The following is a 15,224-nucleotide window of genomic DNA, read 5'->3' as shown; positions in this document are numbered from 1 at the left end:
ATTCCCTGCTTCGTAGAGGATCCATACCACGCTTGGTAGTTGTTGTTGTTATGTGCCGAGTCAAACCCAACTCATAGTGATCCCTTCTTGGGTTTCCAAGGCAGTATCACTACAGAAGTAGATTGCCCAACCTTCCTTCCAAGGAGTGGCTTGGTAGAGGATCAGCTAAAAAGGAGCTCAGGGAGATGGATTGATAGTGGCTGCCACAATGGTATCAAACTTAGCAAGGATTGTGAGGATGGACAGTGTTTCATTCTGTTGTACATAGGGTCACTAGGAGTTGGAGCCAACTTCACAGCACCTAACAACAAGAAATAGTGCTCAGCTACAAGTCACGGTGACCCCCTCTGTGTCAGAGTAGACCTGTGCTCTCTGTAGAGTTTTCAGTGGCTGATTTTCTGTGAATTGATCACCGGGCCATTCTTCAGAGGCGCTTCTGGGGAAATTAGAACTCCCAACCTTTCCAAGGACTCATTGGTGCACAGTAGGCATCCAATAAATATTTGGGGAATGGCTGGCAAGTGTGTATTAAAGTTCAGGACTCATAACCCGTAGGCCAAAGCCAACTTTCTTCTAAGCGTAAGCGTGCTTTTAACCCGTTTTTCTAAGCGTAAGCGTGCTTTTAACCCGTCCAGTGGTTATTTCTTTATCTCTCCAGAGCCCAATGGTACCTTTCTTTCTCTCTCGCTCCGCCTCCGTATTCCCACGTGGCGGAAATCGAGCGGCAAAAGTGCTTCCGGGGTAAGGAAGGTCGGCCCGGCAACATGGCGGCCCCCTTGGAGCTCAGTTGCTGGGGAGGCGGCTGGGGGCTCCCTTCCGTGCACAGCGAGTGCCTGGTGGTAATGGTGAGGCCGCCGGGTGGACCCGAGCTCGGGAAGAAGGGGCGGGGCCAGAGGCGCGAGGACCTCTGGGTCCTGCTCTAGAGGCTTCCCGCGGTTCCCTGCGGCGGTGCAGGGATAGGGCCGTCCCCGGCGCTGTTCGCTGCGCGGCCCTGGACTCTTTCGCTGGCCATTCGCAGCCTGTGACCCTGCGGAGGGTTGGCCGGAATTCCATGGGTGCTCTGCTGAGCTCTGTGTTTCCTCTGCTTTGCAGAGCTGTCCAGGCAATGGAGTTAAAGCTCAAAGCTGGGGACGTCCACTATACATCCCTCGGATCTTTTGGGGAATGAGGTCTCTCAAAGCCGGGTGGATGGCGCGTGCGTCCCCGGCGGGTGGTCAGGGGGAGTGAGGGGGCTTTGGCAGGGGCCTTCTCCTCTCCGGGGACGGTGCTGTGAAGTAAAGCAGCTTCTCATATGTGTATTACGTACTTAGTCTAAAATGTTTTACTGAAAACTCTTGTTTCAGGCTTATGCCAAATTTTCTGGTGCACCCTTGAAAGTCAATGTCATAGATAACACCTGGAAAGGTTCAAGAGGTACAGTGTAAACTTTTCAACATCCCTTTCTGCCCTCTTTAAAGTTTTTCCATTTAAAACCACAGGGCGTATAGCCACTGAATACATTGGGGTTTTAATTTCTTTTTACATGACCTTGCCTGTGTATTGCTTATGATTTGACCATTCTTAGTAATACCTCAAAGTGTAAGGAAAATAAGTGGAAAATGTTAGGAATAAAAATGTTCTCTAAAACTGCTCTTTGTGAAATTGCAAAAGGAAGATGGGCTTACCCATTTCTTTTTCCCTTCAAATGTGCAATTGGTATAGTTTTTAGGGTATTGGAACCTCTTCAGAGTAAATCAGAATGCCTCATTGTGTGTAAATTGTTTTCTGATTTTAGGTGATGTTCCAGTTTTGACAACTGAAGACAATATTGTTTCTCAGCCGGCAAAAATACTAAACTTTTTAAGAAAACAGGTTGGTGGTTTCTTTTGAAGGAGTCTTAAGTAATACATATTAAGACTGTGTGTGTGTGTGTGTTTTGCCAACTCTTTAGACAGTTAGACATACCTGGGATTTAATAGAAATAGCCTTGGGAATGAATCGCTGCTCTAAGGCATGAGTTTTGTTATGTTCTGGAAGTCATTTGGTGAGGTATAGTCAATTTATATTTGTACGCATTTTTCTTGGATTTTATTAATCAAATTGTCACTTTATTATTTGTTTTCAACTTTTTATTGTGATTTGGGTGAAAGTTTACGGGACAAATTCATTTTCCATTCAATATTACATAGGCATTTTGTTTTGTGACATTAACTAAAATCCCCACAATGTAACAACCCTCTTCCACTTCCTCCCTGTCAAGACACCTTTTCTGTGTCTTTATTTTTGTACCTCTTGTGTACCTCTTGGTATCTTCCTTAGTGATACTGTGCTGGTCACCTGCTTTTGGTATATTGCCTTTCCCTTCATCCAGATCAATATGAGTCTCTTACCTAGCTAGCATTATTCCCTCCACTGCACCCCCATCCTTGGTAACCAACAAAAAAAGTTTCCTTCCATGTGTAAATCTTTTCTTGACTTATAATAGTGGACTCATACTGTATTTGTCCTTCTGTGATTGACTTCTTTTGCTCAGCATAATGTCCTCCAAGTTTATCTACTTTATGAGGTGTTTTGTGGAGTCTGCATTATTCTTTAATGTTGCACAGTATTCCATTGTGTGTATGTACTATAATTTGGTTATCCATTCATCCGTTGATGGGCAGTTAGATTGTTTCTATCTCTTTGCTATTGTGAATAGTGCTGCAATAAACATGGGTATGCATGTATTCGTGTCCTGCCTCTCACTTCTTTAGGATGTATATCTAGTAGTGGGATTGCTGGATCAAATGGTATTTCTGTTTCCAGCTTTTGAGGAAGCAATATACTGGTTTCCACAGTGGCTGTACAATTTTGCAGTCCTACTAGCAGGGTATGAAGAGTTTCAATCTCTCCACACCCTTACCAGCATTTGTTGTTTTCTGTCTTGTTGAACTTTGCTATTCTTGCTGGGATGAGATGATATCTCATTTTGTTGTTGTTGTTTTGTTGGTCACCCTGATCCTCTACAAGGAAAATGCTTATTTTAAATTTCTTGTGACCATAAGATTCTGAGTGTTCACAATTTTTCTCTGTATTGAGTTTTATTAAAATTACAACTAGTAGATAGTTGATGAAAATAGTAGAAATATAAATTTTTATATATATAAAACAACAAAAACAAAAAACCAAACTCACTGCCGTCGAGTCATTTCCAACCCATAGCGACCTTTCCTTGGGTGTCCGAGGCAGTGTCTCTATGGAAGTAGATTGCCCCATCTTCCTTCTGAGGAGTGGCTGGTGGGTTTGACTGCCAGCCTTCTGGTTAGCAGTCAAATGCCTTAGCACTATGCCACCAGAGCTCCCAATTTTTCATACATTATTGTTGTTGTTATGTGCCGTTGAGTTGTACACGACTCATAGCAATCCCTCCTTGGGTTGCTGAGACAGTACCACTACAGAAGTAGATTGCCCAACCTTCCTTCTGAGGAGTGGAAATCTTTGTCTTTTAACTTTTTATTGTGATTTGGGTGAAATTTTACAAAGCAGGTTTATTTTATGTTTAACAGGTTATACACATTTTGTTTTGTGACATTGATTACAATCCTTACATTGTAACAGCTCTCCTCTCACTTTCTCCCTGTGGTCACCCTTTCCCTGTGTCCTTCCTGCCTATGCATTCCTGCTTCCCTAGCATTCTCCCTGTGTAAATGCTGCTCTTCTGATTTCCTGTGGTTTATTTTCTAAATAAACAATTACACCAGCATCTCCTAATGTAATTAGTCAGCTCATAGGCTTGTCTACTGTTTGGTTGAAAGTTTTCCATGGGAGTGAGTCCAATTTCAGGTTCAAAGGATGACTCTTCATCTTTTTTTATGTTTTTAAATTTTGTTCCATAATTTTTCCCACTCTATCCAGGGTCTCCAAGCATATAGAAATACACGTGTAGGAATATCATCTGCCCAACCTGTGTATGGTCGTGGGTATACTCCTGGTTGCCTGCCATACCTGATCTTGCTTGTCTACCTATGTAACCACCCATAGATTAGTATTTGCTATTACTGATCTGATCCCTTTCTGAGTGTTTGTCAGTGGTTGGTGGGCACCATCTATCTAGTTCTTCTTGTCTCGGAGTCATATAGGCTGAGGTTCTCATGGTCCATTAGTCCTTTGTACTAATGATTTCCATGCATCTTTGATTTTCTTCACTCTTTTTTGCTCTGAATGAGGAGAGACCATTAGTTACATCTCTGATGGCTGTTTGCAAACTTTTAAGACCCCAGATGCTACTTATCGAAGTAGGATATAGCACAATGTTCTCTGTGCTGTGTTGTGCCAGTTGAGCTTGATGTCCCCCATGACCATGGTCCCAAGCCATAAGGCTCAGCAGCTCACTCCTTCAAAGTGCTTAGCTGTGGTAAGAAGTTGTCCTAACTTTGTTCCCTGTTAGCTCTATATTGCATACGGACGTTTTTATAGCATGTAGAAATACACATGTAGGAGTATCGTCTGCCCATCCTGTGTATGGTCATGCGTATATTCCTGGCCGCCTGCCATACCTGATCTTCTTGCTTGTCTACCTATGTAACCACCCATAGTGTTTGCTATTGCTGATGATGCTGTATTATGGATGTAATAGTATTTACCTTTATTGTCTGTACCTTTTATATACCTCTCTGTGTCTTCTTTTTCCTTAGAGATATTGTGCTGGTCACACTCTTTTATTATATTGTCTATCTCTTCATGCAAATCAACACCTGTCTCTTAACAAGCAAGCAATTTTCTCTTCCTTCCCCTGCTGTCTCTGGTAACCAACAAAGATACTTTCCTTCTCTGTGTAAACCTTACCTTGACTTTTCATAATAACAGACTCATACAGTGTTTGTTCTTCTCTATTGGCTTATTTCACTCAGCATAATGTCCTCCAAGTTCATCCACATTGTGAGGCTTTTGTGGATTCTTCATTATTCTTTAATGTTGCATGGTATTTCATTGTATGTATGTACCATATATTGATTATCCTTCATCTGTTGATGGGCACTTAGGTGTTTCCATGGCTTTGCTGTCATAAACAGTGCTGTGATGAACATGGGTGTGTATATATCTATTCATGTCCCAGATCTTACCTCTTTAGGATATATTCCTAGGAGTGGTATTGTTGGATCAAATGGTATTTCTATTTCCATCTTTTAAAGGAAACATCATACCATTTCCCACAGTGGTTGCACCATTTTACAGTCCCTCTAGCAGTGTATGAGATTTCCAATCTCTCCATATCCCCACCAACATTTGTTATTTCCTGTGTTTTTGAACTTTACTATTCTTGCTGGCGTGAGACGATACCTCATTGTTGTTTTGATGTGTGTCTCTCTGATGGCTAATGATTGTGAACATTTCTTCATGTGTTTGTTGGCCACCTGAATATTTTCTCTGGTGAAGTGTCTGTTCATATCTTCTGCCCATTTTTTCATTGGATTGTTTATCTCTCTGATATTAAATGTTAGAGTTTTCTATAAATTAGAGATGAGTTCCTTGTCTGATATGTCATTGCTTAATATTTTTTCCCAGTCTGTAGGTTCTCTTTTTACTCTTTTGGAGAAGTCTTTTGATAACCATAAGAACTGAATTTTCAGTAAGTCCCAGTCATTTAGTTATCTTTTGCTGTTTGTGTGTTACTGGCTATGTTTGATAGTCTATTAATGCCATAAATTAGGGCCTCTTAAATTTGCTCCTGTTTTTCCTTTAATGAACTTTATAGTTTTAGGTTTCACATTTAGGTTTTTGATCCATCTTGAGTTAGTTTTTGTGTATGGTATGAGGTATGGATCTTGTTTCATTTTTCTGCGAGTAGGTACCCAGCATCATTTGTTAAGAGACTGTCTCTTCTCCATTTAATGGGTTTTTGCCCTTTGTCAGAGATAAGCTATCCATAGGTGGATGGATCTGTTTCTGACTTCTCAATTCTGTTCCACTGGCCTATGTTTCAATTGTAGTACCAGTACTAGGCTGTTTTGATTACCATGGCTGTGTAGTAGGTTTTGAGATTGGGGAGTATGCAACCTCCTACTTTGTTCTTCATTTTCAGTAGTGGTTTACTTATCCTAGGTCTCTTTTCTTTCCATAGAAATTTAGTGATTATCTTTTCTATGTCCTTAAAGAATGTTGCTAGAATCTAGTTTGGTATTTCATTGAATATATAGATTGCTTTGGGTAGTATTGACATTTTCATAATGTTTAATCTTCCAGTCTGTGAGACAGATTGTCACTTTAAAAGTTACACAATTGCTACACATTCTGTGCTAAGTATAATATCTGAGTTCTTATCAACCAGCAGTTAACTGTTATTTTTTAATAAGCACTTTATCAACTGATAAACCAAAAGAAAAACCAAACCCACTGCCGTTGAGGCATTTCCGACTCATAGTGACCTGCATTGGGTTTCCGAGGTGGTAAATCTTTACAGAAGTAGATCGCCCAGTCTTCCTTCTATGGACCGGCTATTTGGTTTGAACCACAAACTTTCTGGTTAGCAGTCAGATCCCTTAGGCACTACCTCACCACAGCTTCTTTAATTAACTGATAGCTACAGTTAAATAAATGTTTCATGGAATAATGTAACAAAAATGTTTAAACATGAAAAGATTTATGTATATGCAAAACGTATCATTGTTTTGCCAAGTTTTTTTTTTTTTTTTTTAAATCCTGTGTCAATAGAATTTAGAACTTTCCTAAATTGGAAGACCTTTTCCTCTTATGGGAAAAAACAATGCAACCAATTGGAACTTTTTCCTTATTAACAAAAATAATAGCTTCCTTTTATTAAGTTCATGTTGTTGTTGTTGTTATGTGCCATCGAGTCGGACCCGACTCATAGCGACCCCTCCTTGGGTTTCTGAGGCAGTATCACTACGGAAGTAGATTGCCCAACCTTCCTTCCGAGGAGTGGCTGGTGGGTTTGAGCCGTCAGCCTTCTGGTTAGCCGTCAAGTGCCTTAGGCACTATGCCACCAGAGCTCAAACATTGAATTCATAGTTGTTGTTGTTGTTGTTAAGTGCCGTCGAGTCGTTTCCGACTCATAGCGACCCCATGCACAGCAGAACGAAACACTGCCCGATCCCGCACCAGCCCCACAATCCCTGCTATACTCGAGCCCATCATCGCAGCCACTGTATCAATCCATCTCGTTGAAGGCCTCCCCCTCTTTCGTCGACCCTCCACCCTACCAAGCATGACATCCTTCTCCAGGGAATGGTCCCTTCTTACAACATGACCAAAATAGGTGAGACGAAGTCTGGCCATTCTTGCTTCCAAGGAGCATTCTGGCTGCACTTCCTCCAGGACAGATCTGTTAGTTCTTTTAGCAGTCCATGGTACTTTCAGCATTCTTCGCCAGCACCACAACTCAAAAGCATCAACTCTTCTTCGGTCTTCCCTATTCATTGTCCAGCTCTCACATGCATACGAGGCGATTGGAAATATCATGGCTTGTGTCAGGCGCACTTTAGTCCTCAAGGAGATATCCTTGCTCCTCAGCACTTGAAACAGTTCCTTCGCAGTTGACTTTCCCAATGCTACACGTCGTCTAATGTCCTGACTGCTGCTTCCGTTGGCATCGATTGTAGAACCAAGTAATGTGAATTCCTTGACAACCTCAATCTTCTCTCCATTGATTGTGATGCTGCTCATTGGTCCAGTTGTGAGGATTTTTGTTTTCTTTATGTTGAGATGTAATCCATACTGCAGACTGTATTCTTCAACCTTCATCAGTAGGTGCCTTAAGTCATCCTCACTTTCAGCAAGCAAAGTTGTATCGTCTGCATATCTCAGGTTGTTAATGATTCTTCCTCCAATCCTGATACCACGTTTTTCTTCATTGAATTCATAGTAGTTAATGAGAAATCATGAACATTTACGACCTTACTTTGCATGATACTAGTGCATGATACTGTGCTGTGAGGTTTAGGTTTGTCAAGTAGCAGTTTTTACTGGGTTGTGTATCTCTTTTCCCGCTTTTAATATCATGTTTGCCATTTGTGAGTAAAAATAGGAATCATAATTTGTTGAGCTTCACTGTGTTTGAGATGGCCTTTGACTTCTAAGGTTCTCTGGGTTTTATGTTTTTTGATAGAAATACAATGCTGATTATGAACTCTCAGCCAAACAAGGTGCTGATACACTGGCTTACATTGCTCTCCTTGAAGAGAAGCTTCTTCCTGCAGTGGTGAGCATTCAGAAATATGACTGTATTTTACTGACATAGTTGAAAATGCATTTAGTCTATTTAGAAGAAAAACAATGAAAAAGGCTTAAAAAATTGAAAGTATTTCCTTTATGTATTAATCTTGACTGTCATATTACTGTGAAATGGGATTCTGTTAGACCTTCGACTACTTTGTGAAACAACAAAGTAAAAGATAATATCATTTTGGAAATAAAATTTCTCTGTGAGAGGTTAAGCTTGTTGTTCCATGTATATAATTGATGGAACCATAAATCATTCACTTGAGAAGTATTTATTGAGAATTTGCTATGCGCCAGGCCGTATTCTAGGTGCCTGGGATGTAGTAGTCAACAAAACATGTTTAAAATAATCTTTTATCCTTGAGTCATTCTAACGGGAAAATTTGGATGATGTCTCTTTATACACATACTTTGATGGAAAACTATCACATTGATTAATTGCTCTTTCTTTTTATAAAAGGACATATTTGTAGTGTTTTTCTCCTTCTCTGTGCAGCTTCACACGTTTTGGGTTGAGAGTGACAATTACTTTACTGTGACGAAACCATGGTTTGCTTCACGAATTCCTTTTCCCTTGAGTTTGATCCTGCCTGGAAGAATGTCTAAAGGAGCACTGAATAGGATTCTCCTGACCAGAGGGGAGCCCCCTCTCTACCACCTTCGAGAAGTGGAAGCACAGGTATCATCTGGGCTGCTTTAAGAGCAAGGGCTCACCAGAGAAGGGACAAAGAGATAGCAGAGGTGACTGCCTCTACATGCCTGCCTAAGAAATCATTTTAAAACATCTTTCCTACTTTTGAAATGTAATTTCATCCTTCTTAGATATACAGAGATGCCAAGGAGTGCCTAAATCTTCTGTCAAAGAGATTGGGAACATCTCAGTTTTTCTTTGGCGATACGTGAGTATATTCCTTTAAAAATCATTCTGAAAAAAACAGAAAAATCATTTTGATATTTTGTGCACATATAGTCAGTGAGCAGTTACTCAAAAGGAAGTTCCCTTGTCCCTGTAAAAGGTTAGTTTTGCACTTAAAAAAAAAAAGATTTAATGGATTTTTGTTATAGAAACCTTTTCAATAGGAAGTAATTTATCATAGATTTACTATGCTTTTCTTAAATTCTTTATTTTTAGGCCTTCTACCTTGGATGCCTATGTGTTTGGTTTTCTTGCACCTCTTTACAAAGTGCGCTTTCCTAAAGTTCAGTTACAACAACATTTGAAACAGCTTTCCAACCTGTGTCGCTTCTGTGATGACATCCTAAGCAGTTATTTTAGGCTTAGCCTTGCAGGTAAGCTACCTCCCCTTGAGCTAATGTTTGCATATTGAGTAGGTAGTCCCTCAGACAAAATCAGAATTCATTACTGTTTCAGTGAAGTTTCTGTGCTGTGTTCTAATGCTGATTTTTTAAAAAAATCACATTTTTCCAACTTTATATTCCCATGTGTGTTAGATAAATAGATATTTATTTACCTTTTATCTGTTCTGCATTTTATATATTTCTTGATTCTTGGTCTTTAAATATCGCACCTTTGAAGTGGGTCCTTTTTTTCTAAAGGACTGAACCACAGGTATTTATTAAGTCCCTGGGGAAAGATAGCATTTATCCTAATCCAAATGTGCAGTTCCTTTAAATGATACTTAACCTGCTGCTTCTAGCATTTTCCTGCATGAACAGAAATCAAAAGCAGATTGATTTTGGTGAGGTGCACTCCCACGATTCCACTCCTTGAAAACTGATTGTAGTAGACTGGAAGTGTGGTCAATAGAGAGCACCAGTCATTTAGGATATGCTTCTTCGGGGAATGTGGAACCATGAACTTAAGTGATTGTTGTTGTTGTTGTTGTTATGTGCCGTCGAGTCGGCCCCGACTCATAGCGACCCCTCCTTGGGTTTCCGAGGCAGTATCACTACGGAAGTAGGATTGCCCAACCTTCCTTCCGAGGAGTGGCTGGTGGGTTTGAACCGCCAGCCTTCTGGTTAGCAGGCAAGTATCTTAGCCACTATGCTACCAGAGCTCCTTAAGTGATTGGGATACTAAATTTATATTGGGAGAATAGGCTGGAATTTTCCTTTTAAGAGACAGAAGTCATAAGAAGAGCTAGCTTAGGTGGACAGTTTATTTTTATGAACAGTTTATACATTTAGTATATAGGGAGGAGCTGGTAGTTTGAGAGTTAAGAAAGTAAAGTGTTAGACTAGCCAAAAGGTTGACAGTTTGAGCTCACCCTGAGATGCTGTGGAAAACAGACTTGGCAGTCTGCTTTTGAAAGGTCACAGCCTTGAAAATGCTATGGAACAGTTCTACTCGGGACACACTAGTCTCTGAGAGTTGGAATCAACTCAGTGGCAAGTAACAATAGCTACCTTGTTACTGTGGAGTGGTGGTTACCAAACCTGATACCCAACAAATACAGAAAGAATCTTGGCTCCTATCCCAGACTTACTGAATTAGACTCTCTCAGGGATAGGTCCCAGGAATCCATATTTTTTTTTGTATCCCTCCAGATATTTTGGATGCCTGGTGGGTAATTGGAAATCACTGTCTTAGAAACTGTCCAAATAGTTGTAATCAAAGACCTATCTGAAAGGGGTGGGGGAAAAGGTACAACTTAAATTTGAGAAGGAAATAAGGACTGCTGTGCTCTTTCACTGATGACTCATTGATGACTTTGGCTTGCTTTGTAATACTATGGCTAACAGTGTTCACTTAGAGGACAAATTTTAGTCCTTTAGCTTAGGGTTTGATTTTGGAGCATAACTATCCCTCTAACTTTCCCTTTGAACACAGATTGGTTTTTCTCTTTGCCCTATTTTTTTGGAGAGTGGGGCTCTTGGGAGGGTGGGTAGACTCATAATTCATTCAATCTAAACCACTTTAAAGGCTTTCAAAATTTCCTGTCTTTCTCTGATTTCTGTCCTGGCTTCTTAGGCATCTCTCCAACTGGACAAGATACCGTAGATGCAAATCTGCAGAAACTCACACAGCTTGTAAATAAGGAATCCAACTTGATTGAAAAGGTCAAGATTACTTCAATTATTACTTTATAGTAGTTTAGTATTTTCCTTTCTGTGGTGAGTGATACAATTTGGGTCATGCATTAACTTTACCCTTTTAGTTTTTTTCAGTAATAGTTTATTTTCCAGAAAGCAGTTTAAATATACATTTACCAAAGTTGTATATAATACAGTGTTTTGAAGCCAGCAGTGGCCTAATTGCTTGGAGGAAGATTGGGTAATGGTTTTGGGTTTACATTTACCTCACAGTTAGTAGTTTTTAAGTTAGGAGGCCCAAAAAGCTGGCTTTAAACAAACACACCCCTTCTTCCTTGTCTGCCTGTCTCTGTCTCTGAAGATGAACATTTGTTGTGATTTTAAGATCCTGTGTTTATCCTTTCTTGTTAGTTATTGTTGTTATGTGCCATTGAGTTGAACCCAGCTCATAGCTCCTTGGGTTTTCGAGGCAGTATCACTATGGAAGTAGATTGTCCTACTTTCCTTCCAAGGAGTGCCTGGTGGGTTTGAACCGCCTGCCTTCTGGTTAGCAGTCAAGTGCCTTAGGCACTATGCTACCACAGCTCCCTTCTTGTTAGTAGTGTTATGATATGTTTTTTCTTCCTTCCATTTTTTTCTCCTAACTATCCTTCTGTGTTCTAAATGTCTACACTTTTTCACCAGTGTGGATTTTTTGCTGCTTTGAGGGTATATTCATTTGCTACAAAAGATACTGAAGAACTAGATAAGGGAGAGAGCCAGCAATAGAAATCTTGAGGGTGATTCTAATTGGAAAAACTCAAGAGGGTTACTCATTTTTTTTCAAGTGCCTGATAACTTGCTTTTTTCTTGTACAAATGAGTAATATTTCATTCTTTCATAAATGAAGGGGCAATGTGACTTAATAACACTGGCGAATAGTTTTTGAAGTCAGAGTTATAAGCACTGTATTATGAGCTTTATATGAGTTACCTCATTTAATCTGCACAACAGCTCTATGTGTGCAGGCATTATCATCATCCCCATTTTATAGATGCACATACTGAAGTTTGGAAAGTAGCTTATGCCATGTGTCCAAGTTCATTCAGCTGGCAAGAAGTAGAGAGGAAATTTAAACCTAGAAGTCTCACCCCAGAGACCGATCCAAAATTTGGGCTCTGGGATTATTCTCGCCAGCAATTGGCCAACTAATGAATATGATTATGTATCCATTACTCATGGTACTAGTAGTCAGGTTTATAGCTATCATTGTCTGGAGAAATTCTTTATCTTTTTGTGGTTTTATATGTGGTGGTATCATTTGAAGTGGTAACACTGTAAGCATCCATTATTGAAGTTTTAGTAAGTTGAGTTAAAGCCTGTTATTGTTGTTATGTGCCGTCAAGTTGGATCAGACTCATAGCGACCCCTCCTTGGGTTTCTCAAGCGGTATCAATGGAAGTAGATTGCCCAACCTTCCTTCCAAGGAGTGGCTGGTGGGTTTGAACTGCCAGCCTTCTGGTTAGTAGTCAAATGCCTTAGGCACTATGCTACCAGAGCTCCTGAGTTAAAGCCTAGTCTGTCTAATTCTGAGCCCATCACATGAGAGGGAATATATTGAGTGTTAAGTGTAGATGAAGAAAAGATCACTTGGACTGTTTTAGACACTCTTCTGCTAGAAGAAGCCTATCCACTATAGTTTCTGTCTTACATATGTGCCAAATTTATGGCAGACTTGGAAAGGGAGCTGTGAAATACCTACACATGCAGGAGGTGAAACCAAGAGGTCCTGTCACCACTTTATACTATTCCATTATAGATCCTCATCAGTATGTGAGTTTCCTGACCCTATTGCAGTCAGGCATCCTCCCTCGTCTGAACTTAGTCATACCTGCTCTTGAGTGGGGAGTAGAGTTATATTTGAGGAACTTAGTTCTTGCAAGGAAAAAAAAAAAGATTTTTCACAATTGATTCAGTTGTTCACTAGGAATACTTTTTTTCCCATAATTCTTTTGTTCTCTTTCCTTTCCTACAGATTTTGTGTACCATTACTGAAACATTTCCTCTGTGCTTTGTATAACCATTTTGAGAACCTAAGGGAAACTTTTGAATGCTCTGCACATGCTCAGACTTTGAAAAAGCCTGCCTATTAAGTGGATAATAATGATGCCCTTTTCTCTTGGTTTTGTGGTTTTCTTTCTCTTGGTTTTATGGTTTTCTTTCTTTCTTTTTTTTTTTTTTTTAATGGCAGCTGGTTGCAAGTCTATTATGAAATTAAACTGGTAGTGAACTCAACACCAGGACCTGAATCTTGTACTCTGTTTGTCAGGTAGTCTGGTTAGAGATAGCTCTCAATTAAAGATAGACTCAGTTCTGAATGAAGCCTATCCTAGTGTTCCCAGGGATGCTGATACTGCTCTTCTTAGGATAAGTCTGGGGCTCTTGGGCATTTTCTTAATATGTTCTACCTCAGTTTCTTTCTCCAGGGCAAGCTTTGAACTGGTTCTGGCCAACAGCGTGAAATCAGAACAAACCTGAATTTGTAAAATGTGGGTGTTTGGAACAATATCCAGAATGGGAAAAGTTACAGGTTGAAGCCTTGCAATGGGAGGCTCAGAAGAGGCAGTGATGAGCCCTTTCAGGAGCCTGATGCCAGAGATTGGATTCTTGTCAGGATTGGAGAGGGACATACTTTCAAAGCATTGCAGTGAGCCATCATCTTTGAGCCAGGCACGGTTGTTGGAAAGTCTGCTGGTCAAGAGATTTGGTTGCTATGCAGCACATGTGCTGGCCTTGTTTTCTAAGAGTGAGATTAACTTTCTAGCAGGGCTTCAGCCAGTAGTTTTTCCAGTTCACATTTTACAAATTCAAGTCCATTTCGGTTTCACTTTTATCAGTGTGACTAGACGGGGAAGAACTGGTTTGAAGCCCTGCTTAGAACTGATCCAGTATGGGGAAGATCTCTGGATTAAGTCTAAAGGATTTATCTTCCTTTCTGCTGCTTTTCCTAGCTTCCTTTTGTTTAAATACTCTCAGCTTAACAGAGCTGGCCTTTTGGAGTAAAGTACAGGTCATTTTCATTGATGGAGTGAGGTATACTTGAAGGAACAGTAATGTTGGAATAAGAAGATCTGGTTCAAATCTCAGCTCTTTTACTAGATTTGTAACCTGGGACAAATCACTTAACCTTTCTGAGCTTCATTTTGGTAATCTTTAAAATAAGGGGTCATTGTGTCTCCTCTTTCTTTTTCACAACTGTGTCGGGAGAATCAAATGAGGTATTGGATGTGCATGTACTTCATAAACTATGAAGCTTAGTGTAACAGAAGTATTTATTTTTTAATTTAATATAGAACACCTCTTAACATTGTGTCACACATACTGTGCTAGAGTTATTTTGTGGAATTACTTTAGATTTGTGAAGGTATCAAGGATGAGCCACATTGCTTTTTTCAGATACTGAGTCAGCTGGTATTTGAGGTATGACATTTCAAATTCTTGTGAGATTATTTGTGAAAAGAAAGATTTCTCTTGCAATCTTAGAAACATATGGTTCTGTACTCTTCTAGGCTGTATCTTGGGTGGGGAGGCCACAGTCCACATGAATGGTACCACAGCCATTAGTCAGTAGTATCTTTTGTACTTTGTACAGATGGATGACAATCTTCGCCAAAGCCCTCAACTTCCCCCTCGGAAACTGCCAACACTCAAATTGACTCCAGCAGAGGAAGAAAGTGATTCCTTACAACGACTATCACCCTGACAGCTGTCATTTTAGTGCCCAGGCTTTTGCCTTCAAGTCATATGATTGTCACAATAATCTCTCAGACTAAGTGTGTTAAAAGAAAATGCTGTTAATAGTTGTAAGGAGGACTCTAAAACAAAAGGAACTTTCTATGCTATTTTTTTTTTAAATTAGAAGCTTGTACCCTAGCTTGGCAATGCACTTTAAATAACATCAAAAGGAACACTAAATGAACTTGAGGGAAAATACATTGTACTGTATGTGTGTGTGTGTGTAAGAGGTCTGGTGGCGTAGTGCCCAAGGCATTTGA

General features: G+C 40.0%; 1 protein-coding gene across 1 annotated transcript; it reads left to right on the top strand.

Moving 5' to 3' along the window:
* Positions 1–764: 764 nt before the first annotated feature.
* MTX3 (metaxin 3) lies at positions 765–14,932 on the top strand. Its single transcript, XM_007943460.1, has 9 exons — positions 765–845; positions 1,344–1,413; positions 1,775–1,851; positions 8,084–8,176; positions 8,693–8,875; positions 9,019–9,095; positions 9,329–9,486; positions 11,129–11,217; positions 14,822–14,932. The coding sequence occupies exons 1-9, from the start codon at positions 765–767 to the stop codon at positions 14,930–14,932; spliced, it is 939 nt and encodes a 312-aa protein (XP_007941651.1).
* Positions 14,933–15,224: the final 292 nt, after the last annotated feature.

The sequence above is a fragment of the Orycteropus afer genome, unplaced genomic scaffold (genome assembly GCF_000298275.1).
Source record: "Orycteropus afer afer isolate SDZICR_OR568_19922 unplaced genomic scaffold, OryAfe1.0 scaffold00107, whole genome shotgun sequence".
Lineage (NCBI taxonomy): Eukaryota > Metazoa > Chordata > Mammalia > Tubulidentata > Orycteropodidae > Orycteropus > Orycteropus afer.
Note: the sequence above shows the minus strand (reverse complement) of the source record. Positions and strands in the feature narration are given on the sequence as shown.